General features: G+C 45.1%; 1 protein-coding gene across 4 annotated transcripts in view; it reads right to left on the bottom strand.

Annotated features, from left to right (window-relative positions):
• The window catches only part of Eif2ak4 (eukaryotic translation initiation factor 2 alpha kinase 4), an 83,489-nt gene that overhangs the window by 11,575 nt on the left and 48,093 nt on the right, over positions 1 to 23,821 (bottom strand). For 3 of the 4 annotated variants that reach the window (XR_003711347.1, XM_028766828.1, XM_028766829.1), the window contains 17 exons: positions 22,458 to 22,562; positions 21,087 to 21,119; positions 20,760 to 20,817; positions 19,910 to 19,989; positions 18,723 to 18,824; positions 16,698 to 16,751; positions 14,430 to 14,666; positions 13,052 to 13,127; positions 11,950 to 12,071; positions 10,810 to 10,859; positions 9,739 to 9,907; positions 8,364 to 8,480; positions 7,709 to 7,774; positions 4,085 to 4,255; positions 3,624 to 3,758; positions 3,216 to 3,323; positions 1,924 to 2,052 (listed from right to left, as the gene is read on the bottom strand). Coding sequence is in view for 3 of the 4 variants with exons in the window: in XM_028766828.1 (XP_028622661.1) it covers positions 1,924 to 2,052; positions 3,216 to 3,323; positions 3,624 to 3,758; positions 4,085 to 4,255; positions 7,709 to 7,774; positions 8,364 to 8,480; positions 9,739 to 9,907; positions 10,810 to 10,859; positions 11,950 to 12,071; positions 13,052 to 13,127; positions 14,430 to 14,666; positions 16,698 to 16,751; positions 18,723 to 18,824; positions 19,910 to 19,989; positions 20,760 to 20,817; positions 21,087 to 21,119; positions 22,458 to 22,562 (1,812 nt within the window). In the remaining variant the exon portion in view is untranslated. The remainder of the gene's footprint in view (positions 1 to 1,923; positions 2,053 to 3,215; positions 3,324 to 3,623; positions 3,759 to 4,084; positions 4,256 to 7,708; positions 7,775 to 8,363; positions 8,481 to 9,738; positions 9,908 to 10,809; positions 10,860 to 11,949; positions 12,072 to 13,051; positions 13,128 to 14,429; positions 14,667 to 16,697; positions 16,752 to 18,722; positions 18,825 to 19,909; positions 19,990 to 20,759; positions 20,818 to 21,086; positions 21,120 to 22,457; positions 22,563 to 23,821) is intronic. The other variant, XM_028766827.1, reaches the window with a different exon arrangement.

Here is a 23,821-nt window from a genome sequence, read left to right as displayed (position 1 = left end):
CACACACACACACACACACACATGCACACACAGCATTTTAGGAAAGCAAAGGAATCAGAAAATAGCAGATGGCAGAAAGCAGAATTAAGCTGGGTTCTCTGGTTCTTGCCTATAATCCCAGCACCCAGGAGGAGGCTGAAGCAGGAGGACAGGCTACACAGTGAGACCCTGTCTCACAAAACAGAAACTGAACAACAGAATGCTTCTTTAACAACAGAAGAAGCAAGCAAATTGATACTTTTTCAGTTACGTGATTAAAAACTCAACAACAGTTTTTATATGAATACACACACAGCAGCTGCAGAAAGCTCACGGCAGCAGAGTTGGCTGTGTGTTCCTGAGCATTGCAGAGCCCTGGATTGTATGGATGATCTACAAGCACCCCTCCAGGACCAGTTAATGCAGACATTGGGTATCTAAAGCTCCCAACTCCAATTCTGAAGGGCAGGCAGGTGTTCAGGGTACCACTTTCCTCACCTCCACAGCTAGAGGAGCAGAGATCAGGTCTGCACGTGGGAGGAAGGTTGATGGCTTACAGAAATCTACAGACACACCAAGCTCAGAGTGCCCTCAGTGTGGTAAGCTGGCCACAGCATGTCCTCATCTCAGTCCCTGGAACCTGTCAGTGATGGCCCTGGGCCATCACAGGGGTGAGGTAGCCAGAGATAGAGAAGGTAAGGACAGAAGTCTCACTGAGGACAAAGAGGAGGAAGCCTCAGGGAAGAAGATTCCACCCTACTGAGTGTAAAGGGAGGAAGGGCCGAGTCAATGCAGGAGGGCTCTAGGAAAAGCAAGGAACAGGCCCACCCCTCAGGCCTATGGAGGGACAAGCTCTGCCAATCATCTTGACCCAGACGTCTGACTTCCAGGAACTTAAAACAGATGGGCTTGTGGTCATCTGTGGTAGTAGCCATCAGATGCTAATGCAAGAGGTAACCCCCAGAGATAAGCTCCATTTGATAGTCTTTGGTGTAGACTAGCAGGCAAATCCAATTTTTAAAAAATGTTTTTACATTTTTATATGTATGTGTGTATGTCTCTTTCTGTGCATACCTACATGTATATATGTACCTTCAAGGCTAGAAGGGTTTGGATCCCTGGAGCTGGAGTTACTTGCTGATGTAAGCTACCTGACACAGAGACTGGGAACAGAATTTGGGTCCCCTGGAAGAACAGCAAGGGCACTTTAGCACTGAGGCACCCCTCTAGCCCCTCTGTCCAGCCTTCTGACGTTCCTACATGGTAGTGGAGTTACACAGATCCCAAGAGGCAGTTAGATATGGCAGAGGGAAAACAGATAGTAAAGACAGCAAACTTCCAGCTTCTTTCTCACACTCCTCGCCTGAGACAAAGACCTAAAGGCTTGGCAGGCTTCTACCAGTCGGGCACCACTGCCAATAAACTGGTCTAAGGAGTTCAAGGCCAGACCAGTACACAATTACCCAATGCTTAGAACCAATCAGCTTCCCTGTCTTTGATTAAACTGGCCAACCCTAAACTAGAGGACAAAGAGCACTCAAAGGCTATTAAAACTCCATCCTCCAGAAGTCCAGACTTGAGGCTCTGGCCTGCTTCCACTCTGATAAGGGGCTATCTCTCTATGTGCCTTATGTGCCTTGCTGTGTCTGACATTTTCCCTGTTGCTATCTGCTGTGTTTGAGATTTTTCCTGCCAGAGAAAATGAACCCAATCAAGACCCCTACACAGTAGCATTACCATCTATAAAGCTCACCCTTGAAGAGACTCACCATTGAGTTATAAAAAGTAAGCAAAAACAACAGAAATCTCAGTGTTTTAAATAAGTTTAGGATTTTGTTTGGGCCCTATGGCTTCAGGTGGCCTCTGGTGGCCCTACCTGTGAAAGGCTGATCTATCCTGATCCTGTAACTATCTGCACTTCATTCACAGCTTTCTGTCCCATACCTGTGACCAGTCATACATGATTTCTGCAGTGATGCCCGCCGTCCAGAGTTTCTGGGTTAGGTTGATGGCCCTGGACATGGACATCTGGCCAACACTGACAACCAGGAGGTCACAGGAGCTCACTGTAACCTGATAAGAAACAGAGTTACATGGGGGAGGGGGTTGGGGTGTGTGTGTGTGGAACATTGCAGCTTCGAGGGTGGGAGCAGCACCCCAGGGCTGATGAGTACCCTTGAAATTGTGAACAGTCACCCAGTGCATAGTTGGCTTTGGGTGAAAATAACATTGTGAAAACAAGACACAGTTTAAAAAGATCTTCACAGACATAATTTCAGCTGTCCTGTGCCACTGGGAAGATACATTTCCGCTCCCGCCCCCTCACCCAGGGAAAACAAATCTTGCCTGAAATGGGAAAAGCTTTTTTTTTTTTTTTTTTAGCTTTGCAGACTAGCTGGGTTTTTGAGCAAGCGAATTGACAAGTATGTTAACAAGCAGAATATTTTATCTTTATATAGTGTATTGTGGATATGAAGAGTAAGTAGAAGAGGTGCCTGAATCAGCAGCAGCCAAAGAGCAGAGGGCAATGGCTGAGAAGCAAGGAAGAGAGGATTGCAGCTACACGTCTCCAAAGTAGCTGTGCGCTCTTTTTTCCTGATTACTAAAATCCTAGAATCTTCAAAGTGATGGTTTTTCTATGTTAATGAGATAACTGAGCCCGGGGTAGGGGTAGGGGGACCTGGCCTTTGGGCAGTCTAAGGCAGGCTAAAGGGTTGGGGCTTTCAGACACAGCCCCAATTCTGGGAGGGGAAGAGGCTAAGCAGAACACTGATGACTTTGTCAATCCTGCTATATAATGAAGCATCCACCAAACAGCAAAGGGCACGGTTCAAAGTGCTTTGGAAGGAGGCTTCTGGCGGATGGTGCACCACACGAGGCCTGGTCCATTCCTAAAGCTCCTAAGCTACGTACCTCTTCACTTTAATGTCTATCATATTAAGCCAGGTTGACAGGGTTTCTCTGAGTTCTGTGATCTGCTCTAAGAAATGGGGCTTCCAACTGGCCCTGGAAGTGGAGGAGCAGACTTGGGAACAGAGCTCTCAACCTGTGGTTCTGCCATTGTCTCCAGGTGGGTGGGAGTGTCATAAAGGGAACTGTGTCCGCTGGTGGCTGCTGCTGTGTTGTTCCTCCCTTGGTGTGTGAGCACGTATAACTGGGCAGGCTGTGCTCCAAGGTAAGCATAATACCGAGGAATGGGGATGCCTCAAAGCGTGCTGGCAAGCATCAGGACTTACAGGTTCTTCCATGTTGAGGACAGCAGCGAATATCTTGTCTATGGCTATGCTGACACCAACAGCAGTAGGGACTGGCCCCACAGCCTGTGGGCCTCTGAACTTGGGAATCTGTAGATAGATCAGAAGCCAGGTTATGAAACAGGAAAGAAATATATTCTGGGGAAAGCAACAGTAAAAAAAAAAAAAAAAAGAAAAAAAAAAGCAAGCCTCACAAGTCTGTCGTGGTACATGCCTGTAATCTCAGCACTTGGGATCACAGGCAAGAAGATATATTCCTAGATGAATGCTACATAGGATTTACTAGGTTACACAGTGGGGGTGGGGGACAGGGGGTGGAATGAGTTGAGGAACTAGAGGATCTAGCAGTAAGCCAAGGCAAGTCAACACACACACAAGGCTTGCCCTTACCAGCTGGTCGTATCTGCCACCAGCGGCAAGGATCTCAGGCACAACCCTCTGTCTGCGTTTGCTGAATGCCAGGAACTGGAAGATGACACCAGTGTGCTGCTGCACCTTGTAAACTAAGCCCAGGTTGATGGAGACCTGTGGAGGGAACGGCCACACACCGGTCAGCAGCCTCAGCTGTGGAATGTGGACTACAACTCTGTTTCGACTGTTCTGCATAGACAAAAACCTTCAGTAAGATTGGGCAAGAGCTGTTTACTGGAGCCAGCCAAGCTCTCTGACAGTAACCCCCTCTCTGAGGCACGCACCACAGAGTGGGTGTGTGTGTGACAGAAACAGTGATGCTTGCAAAGAAATCCTGAGCTTTGGGAAAATACACCACTAGCATTAGGGAAATAAAACCCATCCTGTGGGGGCGCTGTTATCACCACAGGCCCACTGCCAGCACAGAACAGCCGTCAAACCTGTAACTTCACGCCAAGTTTCTTCAGCAGCCCGACAACTTCCTCTAGATCTTTTAAGCTATACTTCACCAGCTGAGCAACACCTGTTTTCTGTTTTATTAGTGAGTTTATTGTTGGCATTAGGTCTTGCAAATCCCCTTTCTGCTCGATGAACTTGTAGAGTCGACACAGCTGGAAAGCAAAGGAAGCACAGTTAGCTGCTACTCTGGACAGGGACAGCATGCACAGCGCTTCCATACGCTGCGGGGGCGGTGCAGCCCCAAGAGCGGGCACTGGTGGTCACAGGTAATCCTAGCCTTTGCTACAGTCCTACAGAGTATCCTTTTCTCCCCAATTCCAGTCTGAAGCAGCTACAGAATGTTTGAGACAGACAGCCATGTACTTGGCGGTGAGTACTGGCAGAGATGTGGACTGGACCCTGGCAGAGCCTCTGCCGAGCATCGTCCCTGCTGTAAACCATCCACACCCTCATTTTCTTCTTCTTCTTCTTTTTTTTTTTTTTTTTGGTTTTTCGAGACAGGGTTTCTCTGTGTAGTCCTGGCTGTCCTGGAACTCACTCTGTAGACCAGGCTGGTCTCGAACTCAGAAATCCGTCTGCCTCTGCCTCCCAAGTGCTGGGATTAAAGGCGTGCGCCACCACCGCTCGGCCACATCCTCATTTTCATTACCGCAGGTGGACAAACGAGAGGGGCAGGCCATGCCAGACTTGTTCAGATATTCACAGAATTAGCCAGAAACTCTTCTTTCCCCTTGCCTGAGTGAGCTCCATAAGGCGCCCTGGGGCTGCCTCCTCCTGCACCTCTGGAGCGCCTATTCCCTCAGCTCACACTGCGTGCTAGATGCACACTGTCTGCCATGTCTGCTCCTCAGAAGAGCAGTGCTGGGGATTATAAACTCGGCTGACCCCAGTCCCCAGCATGCAGCAGGAGGAAGAGGGAGTAACTATGGACATAGTGCCCCAGAAAAAACTACCAGGAGCTGGGCTGGAGATCAGACCAAAATTCTAGCTATGCCACACTGTACACAAAACTGCACAAAAAATTTGTAGGTTGGTACACAAAACCCAGGAGCTGACAGATGTCTCTCTCAGCTTAATGCAATCAGTTAACCATAAGTCATTTGTACTTTAAATCCCAAAGAGTTAGTTTCTCTCCCTTTTAATTGTATTCTTTATTTTTGAGAGAGTTTCACTGTGTGTAGCCTGGGAACTCTTTATGTAGACCTGGCCTCACACACAGAGATCTGTTTGACTTTTGACTCTGTCACACGAGTGCTGGGATTAAAGGTGTGTGCCATTGTGTACAGCAAAGTGGTTTTTTTTTATGATCTTTTAAATTAAAAATAAAAAGGTTTAAATACAAAATCATGTTTTTGATTTTTGACTTAATTTTTCCTTCCTAGGGCTGGCAGTGTAGCTCTGTGGCAGGTACTTGGAACTCTGGGTTTGATTCCTAGTATAAAGTAAATAAGGAGGTTAGTCAGTTTAAAATAAGAGAAAAGTTTTTTTTTTTCAATGTCATTTCCATGAAGTTACCCTGTTAACGCTTGGCAGGAGCAGTGGGGAACTTTTGTACCCAGGTGACTGGAGGAGTCTCAGTGACTCTTGGGTTTCAAGATGTCACTGTGAACTAAGATGGGGCTGGACACCAGAACCTTCTTCCTGCAGCTCATCTCCACTTCCTTAATATACTCGGAGCAGCATTTTAAAATAACCAAGTATCAAATATCGCTATTAGATCCTATTTTTTTTCCTTCTAAAACTAGTCAAATACACTTCTTTCTCAGCATCACAAAGAAAAGCTGACATCTTAGCAGCAGTGTATGAAGTCTGTGAGGTTTTCAAATATGGCATTGGTTCAAAGAACCTTCTGGGTATAGAGTCCCTGATCTGGATGATTTCAACCAGATTCTTAGCATTCTTTATTCTAGGGACTAATTTTGCACATGAGAGTTTGCTCTGGGCAGGCAGATTTAGGGTATACAAACATTGTTCTTTATGCCGGAACCTTAAGCTATTAGGACACTCATATCTCCTCCAGTAATACATATTTAGGGTTTAATGTGGCTCAATTTCTAAACTCCGAGTCTTGTGCATCTATCTCATTTACCTTCTATGCTGCTTAGTTTTTGTCAACTTGTCACAAACTAGTCACCAGGGCAAGGGAACCTCAATCAAGGCATTGCCTCTCTCAGGCTAAGAAGCCATGGGGATCAAGCCATGGGGATCAAGGGTTCCGCCATGGTCTCTGTTTTAGTTCTTGCTTCAAGTTCTTGCCCTGACTTCATGGAAGTGTAAGCCAAGTCAACCCTTTCGTCTCCAAGCTGCTTGTGGTTATGGTGTTCATCTCACAACAGAATGACAAGCAGAACATCTTCCCTAAATGAATGTGGGTGTTTCTTTCAACCATGGTCTATGCGAGCCCTGTGAAAGTTGTTTCAAAGAGTTGAGGGCAGATGTATGTGAAGATCCTCTTTTATTCTTCTATGTCCAGGCACTGTGCCAGCCACACAGGAGCTTCAGAGAGCAAGCGACTCTACTTGCTCTATCCACAATCATGCTTTAGTCTGTTGAACCTGTGCATTTTGTTATCACCACAGGATCATGTAATGAAGTTTTAGATCAAGGGCTGTAAAGCTTCTGGGAAAGTTATTTATTCATTTATTTATTTATTTTGTTTTTCAAGATAGGATTTCTCTGTGTAGTTCTGGGTGTCCTAGGACTCACTCTGTAGGCCAGGCTAGCTTTGAACTCAGAGACCCACCTGTTTCTGCCCACTGTAGACCAGGCTGGCCTCAGACTAAGGTCTCTGCTTCCTAAGTGCTAGGATTAAAAGCAGGCATCACCATGCCCAGTTGCTTCTGGAAAAGTTTTAAACACAAAACGTTTTTTTCTCTTGGGGTTGGGTTTAGCGGAAGAATGTAATTGCCTAGCATGCGAGAGACTCTAGGTTGAATTTTTAACACTGCAAAAGAAAACTAAAACCAAACCCTTCCTTATACAAATATGGAGGAAATACACAAAATTCTGTTTTCTTCTGCTGTTCAGCCATTCTGTTAAATGTGGGCCATTGTGCCAAAGATACGGATTAAATGACATCAGTAGAGAGAATACAGCTGAGCTGTTTACCATTCTTAAACACTGACTGGGTCAAACAGAAGATTTTAGAGGTAGGAAATTTCCCAGGGAGGTAAGAACCACAATTCCATCCTGGAGAGTAGGAGGCCCTGGGAGAGCTTAGGTTATTTAGAAGGACTTGCGGAAATCTGTGCCCTGCTCCCACGTGACTGGTTCTGAGGGCAGCCTTGTGTTGGGCCTACTCAGCAGGAGGCTGTATCAAGCACAGGCTTTATAAGGGATGTGAAAGAAAGAACCTAGTAGTCAAGGAAGAGCAGGACACAGTCCGCATGTGGAGGACACATAGAAGGACACTCTCTGATCATAGCATCAGTTTCTTTCTTCTAATCCTAGCGGTTGCCATGGCACCAATGCTCAAGGGGAAAGCTGTGTCTGTAAGCAGCAGATGTGTGTTGCTTGTTACCTCACTGCTACAGAAACCTGGCAACATTTTCTGACATCATAAGATGGTAGAGATAGTGGCAAGCACACCATTAGAAGGTACTTACATTATTAGAAGACAAGGACAGGTTACAAAATTTAGCTTCCACTTCTCTCCTAGTCAGCTTCTCTGTCTGATGGAGAAGAGAAAGGGAACATGAGTGATGCCTAGTTCTTGGGAGGCCGAGGCAGGCCTCCGTGAATTCAAGGCCAGCCCGATCAACACAGTAAGACCCTGTCTCAAAACCCACAAGACTTCCTGGAAACAAAAGCAATGAGAATGAACTTCAACCTTTCCTCCAGTCCCTGCATTCTGCCAGTGCACATCTGCCTTCTGCTGTACCCAGCAGGGCCCAACAGCAGCAGCACTTTGTGAAGAAGAAACAAATCCCTACAATTCCCAGTAAAGTCAGAACCCTTGAAGCCAATCTGCCAGATGAATGAAAAACTAGCCAAGGCTTCCGCGTATTGAAAAAATAACAATAATGAATATTATAATTCATTCTACATCAATCAGAGATTGTCCACACGGTCACCTCCCCCATGGTCACATAATTAGAAACAATAAAATTAAACCTTAACCACAGTTGCTTCTGTCACATTAGAGCAGAGACGAAAGGAGAAGAAATTCTCCATGAAGTTTTATGGTTGCCTGAGTCAGAGAATAATCATGGGCTAGTATTATCATCCCTCAACATCCAGTTAAAGTAATTAAACGCTCACCACAGCATCATACAGAATAACGTAGACTTGACTGAGTTTATCCTCTGGGATCCCACAGTGTAGGAGTATTGCCTTCAGGAGCATTGTATGGTTCAAGTAAATGCTATAATTTCTTTCCTAGAATATAGAGAAAAATACTATTATTTTCATTATAAAAGCAATACAGGTATGTGGCCAAATGAAATCTGGTAATTAATTTATTTTCCTGTCACCACAGAGGAGCTAAAGTATAGCATCCTCTCTCCTGGTTTATTTTTCCTTCTTTTTTATCCATCCACCCACCCCCCCACCCACGGGCCGGGCCATCCACCAATCCATCCATCCATCCATCCATCCATCCATCCATCCATCCATCCATCCATCCAGATAGGGTTTCTCTGTGTAACCCTGACTGTTCTGGAGCTTGATTTGTAGACCAGGCTGGCCTCGAATTCACAGAAATCCACCTGCTTCTGGCTTCTGAGTACTGGGATTAAAGGCAATTGCCACTACCATCTGGCTTATCTTTCATATCCTTTATCTTCAGTGTTACAGTTGAAGAATGTAACACTTTTATAATATGCATAAAAATACACGGGTTGATCTTCAGCTAAGTTAAAGAGCCTAAAGGAGTGCACACAGATGAAGAAACAAGGAGTCAGATCAGTGGTAGCTGACTTGCAAGCAGAGGGTAGTTTAGGGCCATCCTTCCTTTTGGCCACAGCAGTGAGTTACCAAGTATTCACGGGTATGCTGGGACAGTTGGATAAGGGGAAGTGGTCCAGGGGTGCAACTTTGAATGAGCACACTGTGCTTGGCGAAAAAAAAATGTAAGTGATCACATGGATGCCTCACATCAGGAGCTGGGAGGGTCGAGACTGAAATGTGACCAGCCAGCCACCTCTGAGAGGCTTCCTGGGAGAAGGTCTGACCCGTGGCTGGATGTGAGAAGACTTTCTAGACAAGTGAACATCCATGACCAACACTGGGAGATGGCAGGCCTGTGAAGAGGGCAGCAAGCAGTGTCCTTCAGAGACGGAGAGTGAGACCTGGTCGAAAGGGACACTGGGGAGTTGACAGATGAGATGAAGGAGACCTCCGAGGGCTCTCACCAGGGTAAGAGTGTGCCAAGGGCATCATAGGAAACAGCCTCATTTGTGAATGTTGTAAGCATGGGTAGAGAAATAACACACCCCACCCTCAACAAACCAATTCTGTCAGGGTAGAAGCTCAAGCCCAAGATGAAGCTCAAAGTGTCACTCTCAAACTCTCTGCAGTTGCTTCAGAAAAGCCGTGATCTGCTCCAGCACTCAGCAAGCGGCAGCAGTGGGTATGGGCCCCACTGCACAGGCGAGCAGGATGGGGTAACACGGCACACGACAGAGCAGAACGGAACCTGAAGCGCAGGAAACTCCTGGATGATTTCGTAGATGGTGTAGATGGTTTCGGCAGTGGGCAGAGAGCTGTTGGTGGTAGAAGTGATGATATCGAATGCGCATTCCAGAAGTTCTTTGGGATGAAACCGGTCTAACTTCCGAGGTCTGAACACTCGCTCTATGCAGTATCTGGAGGGAGAAACCAGCTTTCTTAGATTGGTGCTTAATGGAAACAAATATGTATGAGGAATTGCCACACAAAGGAAAAAAAATGAAGATTTAAAAAAAAAAAATCTGTGTTGTGCTCAACAGTTCAAAGTCAGATTTGAACCTGACCGGTTTTGCCTCATAATCTATACCCCAGGTCCTAGCCTTGTACTGTTATTATTACTATTATTATTTCTGCATATGTCTGAAAGAGAAAAGAAGTTACACCAAATTTACATTAAGTGATGGCTTTCTACACAGAACTGTCCATGCTTTAGGAATGACTGGGAACTGCGGCCTTACAGCACCCAGAGAGAGAGTTGTGACATGGTGTGGCCCACTGACAGCATATTGGTTCTAACTGATGAAGATCTCAGAGTATGACCCCTGCAGTATCTGAATGTGCACAGGACCCATCCTTGCTGCCGAGTGTCAGGGTCTCAGCATTGGCGGTCCTTGCTGGGTCACCTCATTCTTTACCAGCAGCTTCCATTTAGTTTCCGGCAGAAGGTGTTTTCACAGAGACCACTGGCCATTTGTCCCTCCAATTAAACCTTAAAAGTGGCCATTTGAGATTAAGAACAGCCTCTCCAAGTAAGTTTGAAAACATTAATTATGTTGCCTGGGGTCATGTGGAAAGCTCAGAATAAATGGCAGGTGACCCGATGCTTCATTTCTTCTAAAGATGTCTTAGGACATTCTAGTCATCTGAGGACAAAGGAGCCCTGGGGTGGGGCTCCCTGATGCGTGCTGCTCAATACTTCAACCCCAGAATTCTTTCCTGAGTGAAAGTTTCAAGAGAAAAAAAATCACACTCCTCAACCCATCCTTCTCTGATTTCATTCCTACATCTACTGAACACAGGGGAACATAATGCATTTTACCGTTTTAGATTCAGTATGTTATTTCTTGCCACATATCTTGCAAAAGGGACCTGAAAGAAGAAAGTTTGAAAGACCTGTGTCACAAGGTGCCAACTACTACATTCTTTTAGTTTTTAAAACAGCTTTGCTGGACTAGAACCCACACATCACTTTAAGGTCAGGCACCCACTTAAAAGTGTGACCAGCAGCTCCGGAAGACTGCTGCCTAGCGATCTTCCAGCCAGCACACTCTATGATGACAGCACAACCGTGAAATAGCCTGTCCATGCATTCTTTAAAAATATACCCTAGCCATTAAGCGACATGTGACTGTACCCTAAGAGCATTCACACTCGGGATGCTCTTGTGTGCTTCAGCCGCTGTAGGCTCTACTGTAGACTCTGGCTACTGCATTTCTGAGGTCTGAGAAAAATCTTCCTATTTTGTTGAAAACATGGTCATATTTTATCCTGCTTATTTGAAATCTGCATAGGTTTTGGTTAGTTGTGATTTTTAAGATGTAGTTTATGGGTTAGGGAGATGGCTCGGTGGGTAGAAAGACTTGTGTGTGCTGGCTACTTTTCAACCTACAGAGGTTGGCCATTTTCTTGATTGATGTTTGTTGGTGTGGAGGATTGAATCCAGGGCATTGCACATGCTAAGTACACACTCTCTCCTCGAGTTTATTTGTAAGTGCCTTCTTCTGTGCATTAGGGACAGAACCCTGACTCTCATACTCACTGCATGTTTTCCTTAGGTCTTGAGTGCAGTTATGGATGGGTTTGCTAGCAGTCAAGGCCGTAGGAGTGAAAGACTAAAGTTGTTGCTGGCTTAGAGAGCTTTGGGGATCATAGGAAAGAGAACATGGACAAAACTCAGCACACCCAATTATCTGTTGCAAGCATTAATTGCTCTAGATAGTAACACTGGGATTTTACTGACGAGCTAGCTGGCAAGTAAACTACATTCATCTGTTTGAGGTTAACTTGCTGTAAGGTTGCTCTGTGGACCTTAGCACCTGCAGTACAGTCTCAGACATTTACTGAACTCTAATACTGCTTTTACTCTGCGTAGTCTTTTCCTAACTGTCTCCCCAGCGTAAGCCTGTAGTGATGGTGTCTGGGAGGGGAGATTCTTTAACAGAGCAGCACCCCAGCTCACCCGCAGGTCGAAAGGAAGCATCACCAGCATGCCGCTGTGATCCATGAACAAAGCGGCTTCGTTGTGCTCATATATTTGTCTGTTTCGGGGAAGCAGCAGCGGGGTGCACAGCTGGACAGCTCCTACACCAAAATACAGAGAGAGCTGCTGAGCCTCCAGTTCTAATCCAAATCGCATACAAGCACACAGGTGAGTGAGCTGCCCCTGGAACACTGAGAGCCAGCACCAGTGTTCCCAATATTGTTTTTTTTTTTTTTTCTCCGAGACAGGGTTTCTCTGTGTAGCCCTGGCTGTCCTGGAACTCACTCTGTAGACCAGGCTGGCCTCGAACTCAGAAGTCTGCCTGCCTCTGCCTCCCAAGTGCTGGGATTAAAGGCGTGCGCCACCACCGCCTGGCCCCAATATTGGTTAATAATGTTCCAGATGGATACATGGAGAGCTGAGCTGGGCTAAGTCTGTCGATTTAGTCAGATTTTGGACTCCATGAGCCAACTGTATTTTAGTAGCAAGGTAGGAATAATCAAACAGTTTCTCCTCAAGAAGCTGGGCTTTAAAATTTAGCAAATTTTACATGCCAACTGCTTATAAATGGATTTTAATATACAGTCATAGCAAAATTCACTAATAGTAATTTTTTTCTTTCATTGAGACTGGGTCTCACTTTATTGCCTTGGCTAGCTTCAAACTTCTTGCTTAGCCTCCTGGGTGCTGAGATTACAGCCTTGTACAGCCATACCTGAATTTCCTTTCTTTCCTTTGTGTGTATACCCATGTGGTATATGTTGTGTTGGTATATACACATGTGCATGGGTTTGTACATGTATGCATGCACTTCTGCTACAGGTTGATGTCAGGTGTCTTTCTCAATTGCTTTCACTGAGTCTAAGCTTACTGAGTAGGCTGTCTGCCCACGGAGCTTGGGGGATCTTCCTGTCTCTGGGCTCGTGGCCCCAGTGCTGGGGCTACAGAGGTGTGCTGACATGTCTGGGTTTGTGGTGGGTGCTGAGGACTGAACTCAGTTCTTATGCTTGTGTGCAGGCACTTTACTTTCTAATGATTTTTAGAAAACTGTCCGAGGAGTAGTTTTCAGAGAAGGACATACCATGCCTTTTAAAGACGCGGATGATGGTTTCACATACAAGCTGCTGGATCTTGGCTGTGCGAATCAAGAAGTTGCCCTGAAATGAGACCAATTAAATGTCATCAGCAAAGCCTAACCCAAGAGATTCTCTAAAATGTTCGTCTGCGGTTTGTGTTTGGTGCTGCACAGCTCAGTCCCAGGATCACAGCAGAGGTCTCGAGCAACTGTCTCTTTGAACATATTTAGAGGACAGACATGTATATTTGCTTAAGGTATTTCCTTTTCATTCCATTTTATTACAGTAATTTTAGAAATAAAAAACTAAGCAAAAAGATAAAATAAAGTTACCTGTTGTCTTACAAAGGGATCTGATTATTACTAGACAGTCAAACTCTGCTCTGAGACAGGATTTCACTGTGTTGCCCAGGCTAGCCCAGTCATAATCCTCTTCAGTCTCCGCAGGGCCACAGGTGTGAATGATCATATACACTTAAAATGTATAGTTTCCTCTAAATTCTATCTTCTAAAATTATACCACAGCTTAGCTATATAGAAACAGACGGCAAGGATAGCCAGTCTATTACCTACTCATTCAACTTTTTAAACATTCCTCTAAATTATTTTAGGTGCTTCTGTGTTTTTGTTTGTTTTTTTATTTTTACTTTTAGAAATGAAATAATAAAGGCTCCTGAGATTGGCATCTTGACTACTCTTCAGAAACCACCTGGAAGCTTTTAGACTCTTGAGATGCTTCCCAGCTGAAGGCAGCGGAGCTGCTGAGGAGGCAGGCACCGTGTTTCTGAGCTGCCTAGGCCAGCTGCCAGTGTTGGGAGTGACTCTTGTCTCCTCATACAGATCTGACTGCTTGGGTGTCCCAGGTTGGACATCTGAGATGGGCTCTGTCTCTCAGTCTCTTGGGTGGACAGAGAGTGGAAGGATCAAGAATCAAGTAAGTGATTAGCAGCATGGCTCTCCTCCGAGCTATGCACAGTCATGTTTATTGCATCTGCTTTTGGGAACTTAAGCCAAGAACTCACAGTGCAGGAATAGCTGGTTAAACCCAGTATATCACAAAGTAAAACCCCAACAAAACAAAGAGATACAAACATGGGATGGCCTAGCAGGTAGAGGCACTTGCTGCCTAGCCTGGCAGTTTGGGTTCAATCCATGTGACACACATGGTGGGAGGAAAGAACTAAATCTTACAAGTTGTCCTCTGACTGCAATATGTGTACCATGACACGTGCATGCTCCACCCCTTACATACATGCTATTGGGAGGAGGAAGACAGGAAAGGGCAGAGGATGAGTTTGATCATATCATAGACATAAATAAAAACTATCAAAGAGTAAATTAAAAAAACATTTAGAGAAACGCATGTCATGTCCGACTAGCCTACCTTCAGGATGTCACTGTCGTAGGTATAGTCTATGGCGGGGGAGATGTGCTGGCTGAAGATCTGGCTCATCATGGTGCGGTAGGCCTTCCCGTCTATGTTGGCCAGCGTGTGGTGCAGCACTTCATGTAGCTCTGACTCCTCCATCTGTGGCGGGGGGAGCAGTTCACTCTTGAGCAGTTCCATGGCTGTGGGCCGTTTAGCTGGATCATGGTTCAACAGCCAGGAGATGACAGACTTCTGCAATGTGACAGGCACACAGCTGGTAAGGAGACAGCAGGTGAAACTCAGGGATCTCCCGATGGGTGGTCACTTGGGGTACTTTTTATGCTTAGTTGGCACTTCTGAGATCTCTGATTATGCCATTAGTGCCTCATGACCACAGACTTGTGCATAAACGTAACTGAGTATTTCTTGAAAGGGAGAGGCTCCTTTTATATCTCTTGTCACCAACAATCAAAAACATCCTTAACTTAGCAAAGCACACAGAAGCTATGCTTAGTCTTATAACTACAAATGACTGTATAAAAAAAGAGATATCTAGAAAACACCAAAGAGCCTATGCCTAATGTTAGTTCTGACATAAGCACACAGCAGCACCTCTACCACACAACATTGGTCCTCGCTCTCCCTCCATCTGCGCTCTTTACTGATCATTCTATTCCCTGGAACTCTCTTGCTTTACACTGTTTGTCATACCTCCATAGTAGAGAGCCCTCAGAAGCAGCACAAGCCTTTAAAAGTTTCCCTGATGACTCTCTTTCTTCTTAGTCTACTCACTATACAAGTATACAGCCCACTTGGCCTGGAACTTGCTATACATAGATCATGCTTTGAACTCCAACAGAACCGTCTGCCTCTACCTCCTGAATGCTGGGATTAAAGACACGTGTCATCACACCTGTCCTTTCATGATTCTTAATTCTGTAGTTTAGAACAAGAATTTATTAAAAAAAAAGTTGGCAGAATATTTGAGAACAGAAATGTTCAATTTTTAGATGGATTTTATTAAACATCTCTAATGTATGTTTAAAATACCCTTCTGGTGGGTGTGGTGGAAGCAGAGGCAGGTGGGTGTTCGAGTTTAAGGCCAGCCTGGTCTACACAGTGTAGAGAGACCATATCTATGAAGTGAGCATTTATAGTTACTCAAAAACACAGTCAATGACGAATTCAAATGGAAAACAGCAGCTAACAAGATAAATAGAACAGGTACCAGCCTGTTTTCTAATAGTTCCTCACTAATTAGAGGTGGCCAAATGAGCCCTGCTAGCCTTAAGTAGTGTCATGCTAAATACCATTGAAGTATAGAAGCTTATGAGAACAGAAATAAAAAAAATACTATTAGTCCCTAACTCTTACAGATATACAGTGGCATGGCCATGCAGACACACAGCCAATAAGAAGTTGCAAATGTTGACATGCACTGTTTATGTGCCTGTTCTCAACGATCATAGTTTAAATAAGAGATTTTGCCCTGACTATCACTGTCAATAAAAGTCAATGTAAGGAGGAAATTTCCCTATGACACGAGTATTAACACGTGAAGGTTTCACCACAGCAAACAACTATAAGAAAGAAGAAAGGAATACCAGAGATGGCACACAGCTCACTTAGGAACGCTTATATTATCTGGGTGCCAGTGTTAGCTTAAAATGAGACGCGCGCACACACACACACACACACACACACACACACACACACACACACACTGATAGTTACGGTGTATGTGAGAAATGCTCTTGCTTTGAAATACTGTAACAGCTACTTCGGAGATAGTCAGTGGTGGAGCACTGGCTTAGCACGTGGAGGACCTAGGTGTGATTCACCAGTACCATAAAACCAAGTTAATTCCAAAACCTTGTAACAGCAAACCACCCGGAGAGTGTAGTCCTTTCTGGACAACCTGAATTACTTCAACCACAAAACGGAGATTGTAATTTTTTTGTCTGTAGGTCCTAAGTTTTATCTAAAGCAACTTGCTGTAAAAGCATTTCCTCCCAGCTAAGCCAGTGGTCCAAGTAACACTTGAAGGCACAATTGAGCACACAAAAGAGCTCTGAAGTGGGTTAATTTGCTGTCAGGCCTTGGCCTTTTTATAGTGCATTTCAAGCCTAGTAACATCTTAAGAGCTCGTCTTTTGATATTTTCCCCATGGTGTTCCTTGAACACAAGAGAATGAGTGGCAGAAGATTACTAATTGAAAACCAAGAGAAACAGTAATTAAAACCCAAGACTGAAGATGCAGCAATTAAAGCCTCAGCAAATTACCTGCTTTGTATGTTCTCCATCATCGAAGTCGTCTGGAAACTTGGGCGATGTGGGCTAAAAGAGTATTATATTCAAATCAGCAAGCGTTTGGCAGACTGCCAGAGGCAAAGCTTTTACTCAGCACAGTAAGATAACCAAAGAGCAAATTAAAATTTGCTAACACGACACCTTCTCCACGCCCTGTGCTCACTCTTCGGTGCACACAGTCGATTAATGTGGACATCACCCAAATGAAGGCCTAGGCTATGCAAATCACCTTCTTTAAGTTTAAATAAAAGATAATTTAAATAAGAGACTTTTGCCATGACTGTAATTGTCAATAAAAGTCAGCATAAGGATTAAATTAAATGTAAGGGTTTCATAGAAACACAAAGCAGTTTAGTGAACCACAAGGTGAAAAAGGGCAAGATTCCATGAAATCATCAACCTAAGAGGGGATGGGAGGTGGAGGTGGAGGTGGAGGTGGGAGGGCCAGCCAAGTCAGCGGCCAGCCCAGGCTGTGTGAGGCCTGACTTAGAAACAAACAAGCCAAAAAGAACAGGCAAATTCAGTTAGCACCAAATCCAAACCCCACTCATGTCTCCAAGTCCCGGCTTTCCTGAGAAGCAGGACCTCAGCTACAAGATTAACTGATAGTTTATATATTCCTGATAGGAAAACACAATTTCAGATTACAGAAAGGAACTTCCTCAAGGACATCCTCATTTAGGCCCATCCCAGCTAAGATGAATGGCAGAATCATCCTCGGTTCATCCATGCCTCACCAACTGCTACCCACACACTGCTGTTAAAAGTACTTCAACTGCTCCCCAAAGTATCCCAGGAACATCCTCAGTGTGTCAGTGTGTGCACTGACTCACTGCCTGCTTGCTGTCACAGGAACAGCCTCAGTGTGTGCACTGCTGACTCACTGTCTGCTTGCTGTCACAGGAACAGCCTCAGTGTGTGCACAGACTGTCTGCTTGCTGTCACAGGAACAGCCTCAGTGTGTGCACAGACTGTCTGCTTGCTGTCTATCAGTGTGCCGTGTGGACAGGGTCTTGCTGATGCATAGTCCAGCTGGCCATGAGCTCATGCTCCTTCTTGCTTACACGCTGGGACTGTAGGTGTGCCCCACCATGCCTGGCTTGCTATGTGTGATTTAACATAACAAATACTTATGCTTGCCTTTGCTCCTTAAGGATGAGAAAGGCTCTTCAGACTGCTGGCTCATGAATAACAGTACAAGTTGTCTAGACTTTACTTTCCACTTTCTTAATGCCCCATTGTAATGGGCATCCTTGTCTGGGCACCCTGTAACACCTCTATGTGCACAAACAGCAACTGAGGCAAGGGTTTATCTCAAGAACATGAGTGAGAAGTTCACTGGGGGAAACAACTCAAGTGACTGCCGAGCCACATGCATGCCAGGTTCAGCAAACTCTACCACAGAGGCCTGTCTCCAGACTTCAGATCCATTTTAACTGCTGGTCATTCAGATTTGCTTTAGGCATTTCAAAACCAGATCCACTCAATATAAACCTTTATGTTTCAGAGGTGGTAAGAAGACAAGGTCTGGAATGTCATGTAGCCTAGGCTGGCTCGCCTCAAACAACACTATTCCTTATCATTGGGCGCGGTGACAGGGATATGTTTTCTCTTACTATGACACAGAACAACATAGTCTGACAACCTTTAGTTACCAACACTGCTATGTCACAAAACTCCTTGTCCCAAAGACATTTCACTTAAAGCGACAGAACTGATTATCTTACCATGAATCAGCTAATGAGAGTCATTAAAATTAGAGGAGGCAGCCAGGCTTGGTGCCATACATCTGCAATCCTGCCATTCAGAAGGATAAGACAGGGGGAATCTCATGTTTCAGGCTAGCCTGGGCTATCGGCTAAGATCATTTTTTAAAATCAACAATTGATAACCTCTTCTATTTCATAAATACCAGGAAAAAGTCCCGCTTTGAGTTCTGATCTCCACATGAGACTGAGGATACTGGAAATTTATTCATCAAACATATCTGACACCCACATCTCGAAGTTGGTTGAGAACGAAAATTCTTTCTGAGGCAGTCACCATCGGGTGATAGGACATCTCAAAGAAGATAATTCCCAGGCTGAAGAGATCCACTTTCTGTGGGGAAAACATTAATTGCCTTTAGAGAGTTCTGATATAAAGTGGCATTTCCAGGAGCTTGGAGGTTTAGTTGAGAAATTTGATGATCTGTTCTGAAACAAGTTTCTAGACCTATAATTTTAAAAGCAAATCATCCAAAATTTTCACCCAGAAATGACTGTTAACAGTCAAGCTAACATGTCTATCTATTTACATTGTTACCATTCCTATCCCCTCCTTCCCTCCCTCCTTCCCTTCTCTCCCTCTCTCTGGTATGAACTTTTGAGATCTAGTCTCTTACAATGTTTAAAACTATTGTACAGTATTATAAACCGTAGCTACCCTGCTGTACAGGATGCATTCACCTTAGCTAGACCCTTTCTTGCTATTCCACTGCTTCAGTCCTTTCCCCTCCCTGGCATGCTCTACCCATGGCTTGTCAGTGCTACTGATAGGACCAAGCCTGTCACATACCAGGTGAGTGCTCTATCCACTGAGCCACATCCCTAGCCCTCACTTATCTTTGTCCATCCGTTATTCTAAATGGCATCCTTGGAAGAGTTCCAGGATGTGGTTTGATGGTGGAGCACCTGCCTAGAATGTGCAAAGCCCTTGGAGTTGGATACCAAGAGATAAAGAAAACAATTCTGAATGCCTGCCAGGCCCCACTACTTGCTACTCGACTCCGTTCTCCACAGGCCTCATCCTAATTTAGGACATTTCTCTTATTGCTTCCTTGCTCATCATGGGTTCCACCATCACTGGGTCAGCTCCCTGAGGGCTGCCAACACAGCTGTTACTCCAGTGGCTGCCTTGCTCCCTATGTACCTGACCTGGGGAGGGGAACAGCACAGAGGTTAGCTCACATATCCTAATGGATAGAGGAACTGACAACTTTGCAGCAACAGTGCCAGTTTCAGTTGCTGCCCTTGGGCAGGGCTGCATGCTCTGCCTAGAATGACTGTTCCTACTGCAGCTGGTCACTCAACCCTACATGTTACAGTCTTGATGGTCGTATGTGTAACTTACTGTGAGACAGCACCCCACCCTGAACACACACACACACACACACACACACACACACACACACACTGACACTGTACCTGGTTGTATGCAGACTTGGTGCTTCCTTGGACCTCAGGGCTTACATACAGAGCAGTGCCAACCATGCCAGTCAAATGGCCTATGGAGGAAAGAAGGAGAGCATTCTAGCCTCGGACTAAGTTGTTCCTGTTGCTGCTGTTTCACAGTGCTCAGTACGGACCCAGGGCCTTGTGCATGCCGGGTGAGTGGCACTGAGCTACAACCCTAGTTCCAGATAAAGTAAATTGAAAACCAAAGGGTTTCCTCCTAACCCCTAGTTATATTTATTTGTGTGTGTACGCTGTGGCATGTATGTGAGGCTCAGAGGACAACTTGTGGGACAACTCGAGAGGCTGAACTCAGATCATCAGGCTCGGTGGCAAAGCAACTTTACCTGCTGAGCCATCTCATTGACCCAGAACAAAAGAGCTTCTTTAAAGTGATGTTGGGTTGGATCTGTTATCTGCAGTACCCCACCCCCACCCCCAGGAGGAAAGTGAACACTGCACAGATGATTGATCTATGCCCTAGACTGTCCACACTGCCTCACACAAAGGTCTCTGCTTACATAGGAAGGCTAGGACTAGATAAGACCCCAGAAAGGCCAGCTCTTGAGGTAACCTTACAGGACCAATCGGAGTTGGTCAAAGCATAGCCTTAGGCCCTCAGGAGACCACCATTACCATTGTTCTACTAATGATAGCACTTATGTTTAAGAATAATTTAAAAAACCCTTAAACTTCTATAAAAATCATTTAAAGAATAATTTCAATTGGTTTCGGAATAAAGTCTTTGTAAGTAAAAGGCAGATCTCAGGTTGAGAAGTTTTATGGTCTCCTTTTAAACACATGGATGAAATAAAGGTTTTACCTGAAGGGTCTGACTTAATCACATGATCACCTGCCTGGTCGTCCTGTTTACCTTCAGCCTAAAACACAAGCAAGTATAGATTAAAAACTTAGAGCGATCCATGGCAATGGCTCATCTGTTTCTAAATGAAGACTGAAAAGCTAACAGGGACCTCAGAATAATTATGACCATGTATTTTTGACTTAACACATTTACTTATGTTTTATATTTAGTTAACCCATTCATTCAAGGCTCAAAGGAAACCCAGTGAAAGCAAGAGGAAGATGAATTCACTGGACAGCTCTCTTCAGGACAGAAATACCCAGACTCTTACAGAAACCAACTTACGTTCATTCTACAAACTCCAGGAACAGAATCTGTCTATCAGAAAGCACAAGAGAAGTAAATATAGTAACAAACCATTGCTCTACCTTTCCTAGTGCTACAGCTGCTTTCACCTCAGTTTTGCTAATTTTTCCCCTAAAGGCTGGTCACTAACTTGTCCCATTGTCCCTTGCTGAAGCACACACTGAAGTTTCGCCCTCTTTCCCACACCTCTAACGGTCACACCCTAAACTAATCGGTGGTTTGATGAGATATCCCTCATAAGTCTTGGCATTTGAATACCAGTTTCTAGTTGGAGGCTATTTGGGGGAAGCCTAGGAGATGTGGCCTTGCCAGAGGAAGTATGCAACTGGGGCAGGCTTAGAGGGTGTGCCCTGTTTCCTGCTTGTTCCAGCTGTCATCTACCCCAGCTCTGCCAGCATGGACTCTTGCCCTCTGAAACTGTAAACCAAGTAAGCTCTCTGTAAGTTTCCTGGGTCACAGTGTATCATCACACGAGCAGAAAAGTAACTGAGACATCCAGAGCATGAGGACATGCTCCAGGCGCTGTCACTCGCCTTTGGTTCTCCTTTGCTGCTAAGTCTCTGAAGCAGGTCCTAGAATCCACACATTTTATAGATGAGGCATGAGTTCTGACAAGGCAAGCACACAGGGCAGTGATGAGGCTCTGTGTGCAGACTGGTGGGAAAATAGAGCCTCTCCTCTACTTCCCAACACCTCGCTGGGTTCTTTAGTTGGGGCAACATCTCACTATGTCACCTGTGCTTGGTTTCAGCACTTTTCAGTACACTATCGGTTCTGCTCAGGACCCAGTCCCTATTGCTCCTCTTCCATCTCTTTGCTGTGGTGGGTGTTAGGGTCTCACTCCATAGTCATAGCCCTGGCTGGCCTAGAACTTGCTATGCAACCTAAGCTTGTCTTGAACATGTGGTGGTCCTCCTGCCTCTGCCTTCTAAGTGCTGGGATGACAGGTACCCACCTTCACTTCCAACTCTTTTCTGCCTACTCACTCTCTGCTCCTAGCTTCATCTGCTAAATTAGCCCTGACGGTTGTCCTGGTCATCATCTGAAGTCCATGTTCTTTCTCTGACCAGCCTGGGAATGGGCTGCACTTATGACAGAGCATGGGACCTAAAAGCTAGCTTATGATAATTAAATAGAGCCCTGGCACTAAGTCTGCCCAACTTTCCAAAGACTTCCTCTCTACACGTCAGCCTCTACACTTCACACTTGCAGCCTGTCCCTTCAGACTGACCTCAAGGAGGAGAGAGATATGGCAGGGCACAGGAGATCACTATCCCATCTCTATATTTCCAGGATTATTAAGGCACCCAGGTCATTTACAGGCATAGCCTGATTTAAAAAAATACTCACAGTGAAGGCCAGATGGTCTGTTGCTAAACCAAAATCACCTATTTTCACATGGTCATCAGAATCCAAAAAAATGTTGACAGGCTTCAAATCCCGGTGAATCATTCCCTGTTGGAAGACAATGAAGAATCCAACAACTGCTTCCCACACAGAGTTCAGCACTTTGTTTCCCTGACTTTAAAGGCCAAGTGTTGTGATGACAACGGGATGAGTCTTTACCCATGGACTTTCTGGTCCTAGATGTCTGGTCTCTGGAATGTCCTGTGACCTCTGACCTCTCCACTGGTGGTCCTGAGCAGGGGCAACTCCCAGACTCTGCGCCCCAGCTCCCCAGAGACTCAAGTTACCTTTCCCCGTGCTCTGCTCAGCCCCCACTTTCGTTCCTCCCCCGTTCTTTCTTTGCACTACTTCTGCCTACCACACTCTTGGACTTGTCCACTCACTCCAATCTCACCAACATCTACCTGTTTTGCCTCTTTCACGAGCCTTGCACACTATTCTAACAATTCAAGTCTGTGCCACCAGCTCTCAGGAGGAGCTCAATGATAACATCACAGGAATCCTGCTTCTCCTCCTTGTAAGAGCTCAGCATCCTTACTGTTCCACTTAGAAGATGCTAAATGTAATAACAACTCTTCTTTGGTTTTTTATATGGTATAAAGGCTTATACCATATGGCATATACTCCTGTGGCTCTGAGAACAAGAGTCTTTCTCAAGCATGGGCTTGCTGTGTGTTTGTGCCTCTGTGTATGTAGGTGATGCACATAGAGAGATCTAATGGTGTCCATTAGAATTCCCTTTTATTTTCCACCGTGCAAATTATGCCATGTAGATTTTCTGGCTTCTCAGTATTCACAGGGCATAGAATAAATGTTTTGAAAAAAATATTGAGGCAGAGAGAAAAAAGCCCTAACATTAGATAATTCCATGTTTAAGATGTGAGCACTGTCTCACCCCGAAGCCAGGTCTGAGAGCATTCATCCTGAACTGCCAACTTTGAGCTTTAAAATGATATTTCTACACACTGCTAAGCTAAGTTACTGAGCCTCACTGCTCTTTGCTAGGCAGCTCCCTAGTTTCTCCAGATTCCTAGGAAGCACAGCCTTAGGTCACTTGGAGCCAGATCTGTATGTACGAACCACATTCTCACTCTACACTGAACGTCACCAAAGTATCATCTGTTGGGAATTGGTTCTAATGCCCCCAAATCCGGAATTTGACTGTCCAAATGCTGAAGGTCCCTGTCCCCAACTGTTTTTTGATAGATCAATAAAGAGCCAATAGGCAATGGCTGAGGAAAGAGAGAGAGAGAGAGAGAAAGAGAGAGAGAGAGAGAGAGAGAGAGAGAGAGAGAGAGAGAGAGAGA

This window comes from Grammomys surdaster, unplaced genomic scaffold (genome assembly GCF_004785775.1).
Source record: "Grammomys surdaster isolate TR1022 unplaced genomic scaffold, NIH_TR_1.0 170, whole genome shotgun sequence".
NCBI lineage: Eukaryota > Metazoa > Chordata > Mammalia > Rodentia > Muridae > Grammomys > Grammomys surdaster.
The sequence above is the reverse complement of the archived record's forward strand: the minus strand, read 5'-3'. Positions and strand labels throughout refer to the sequence as shown.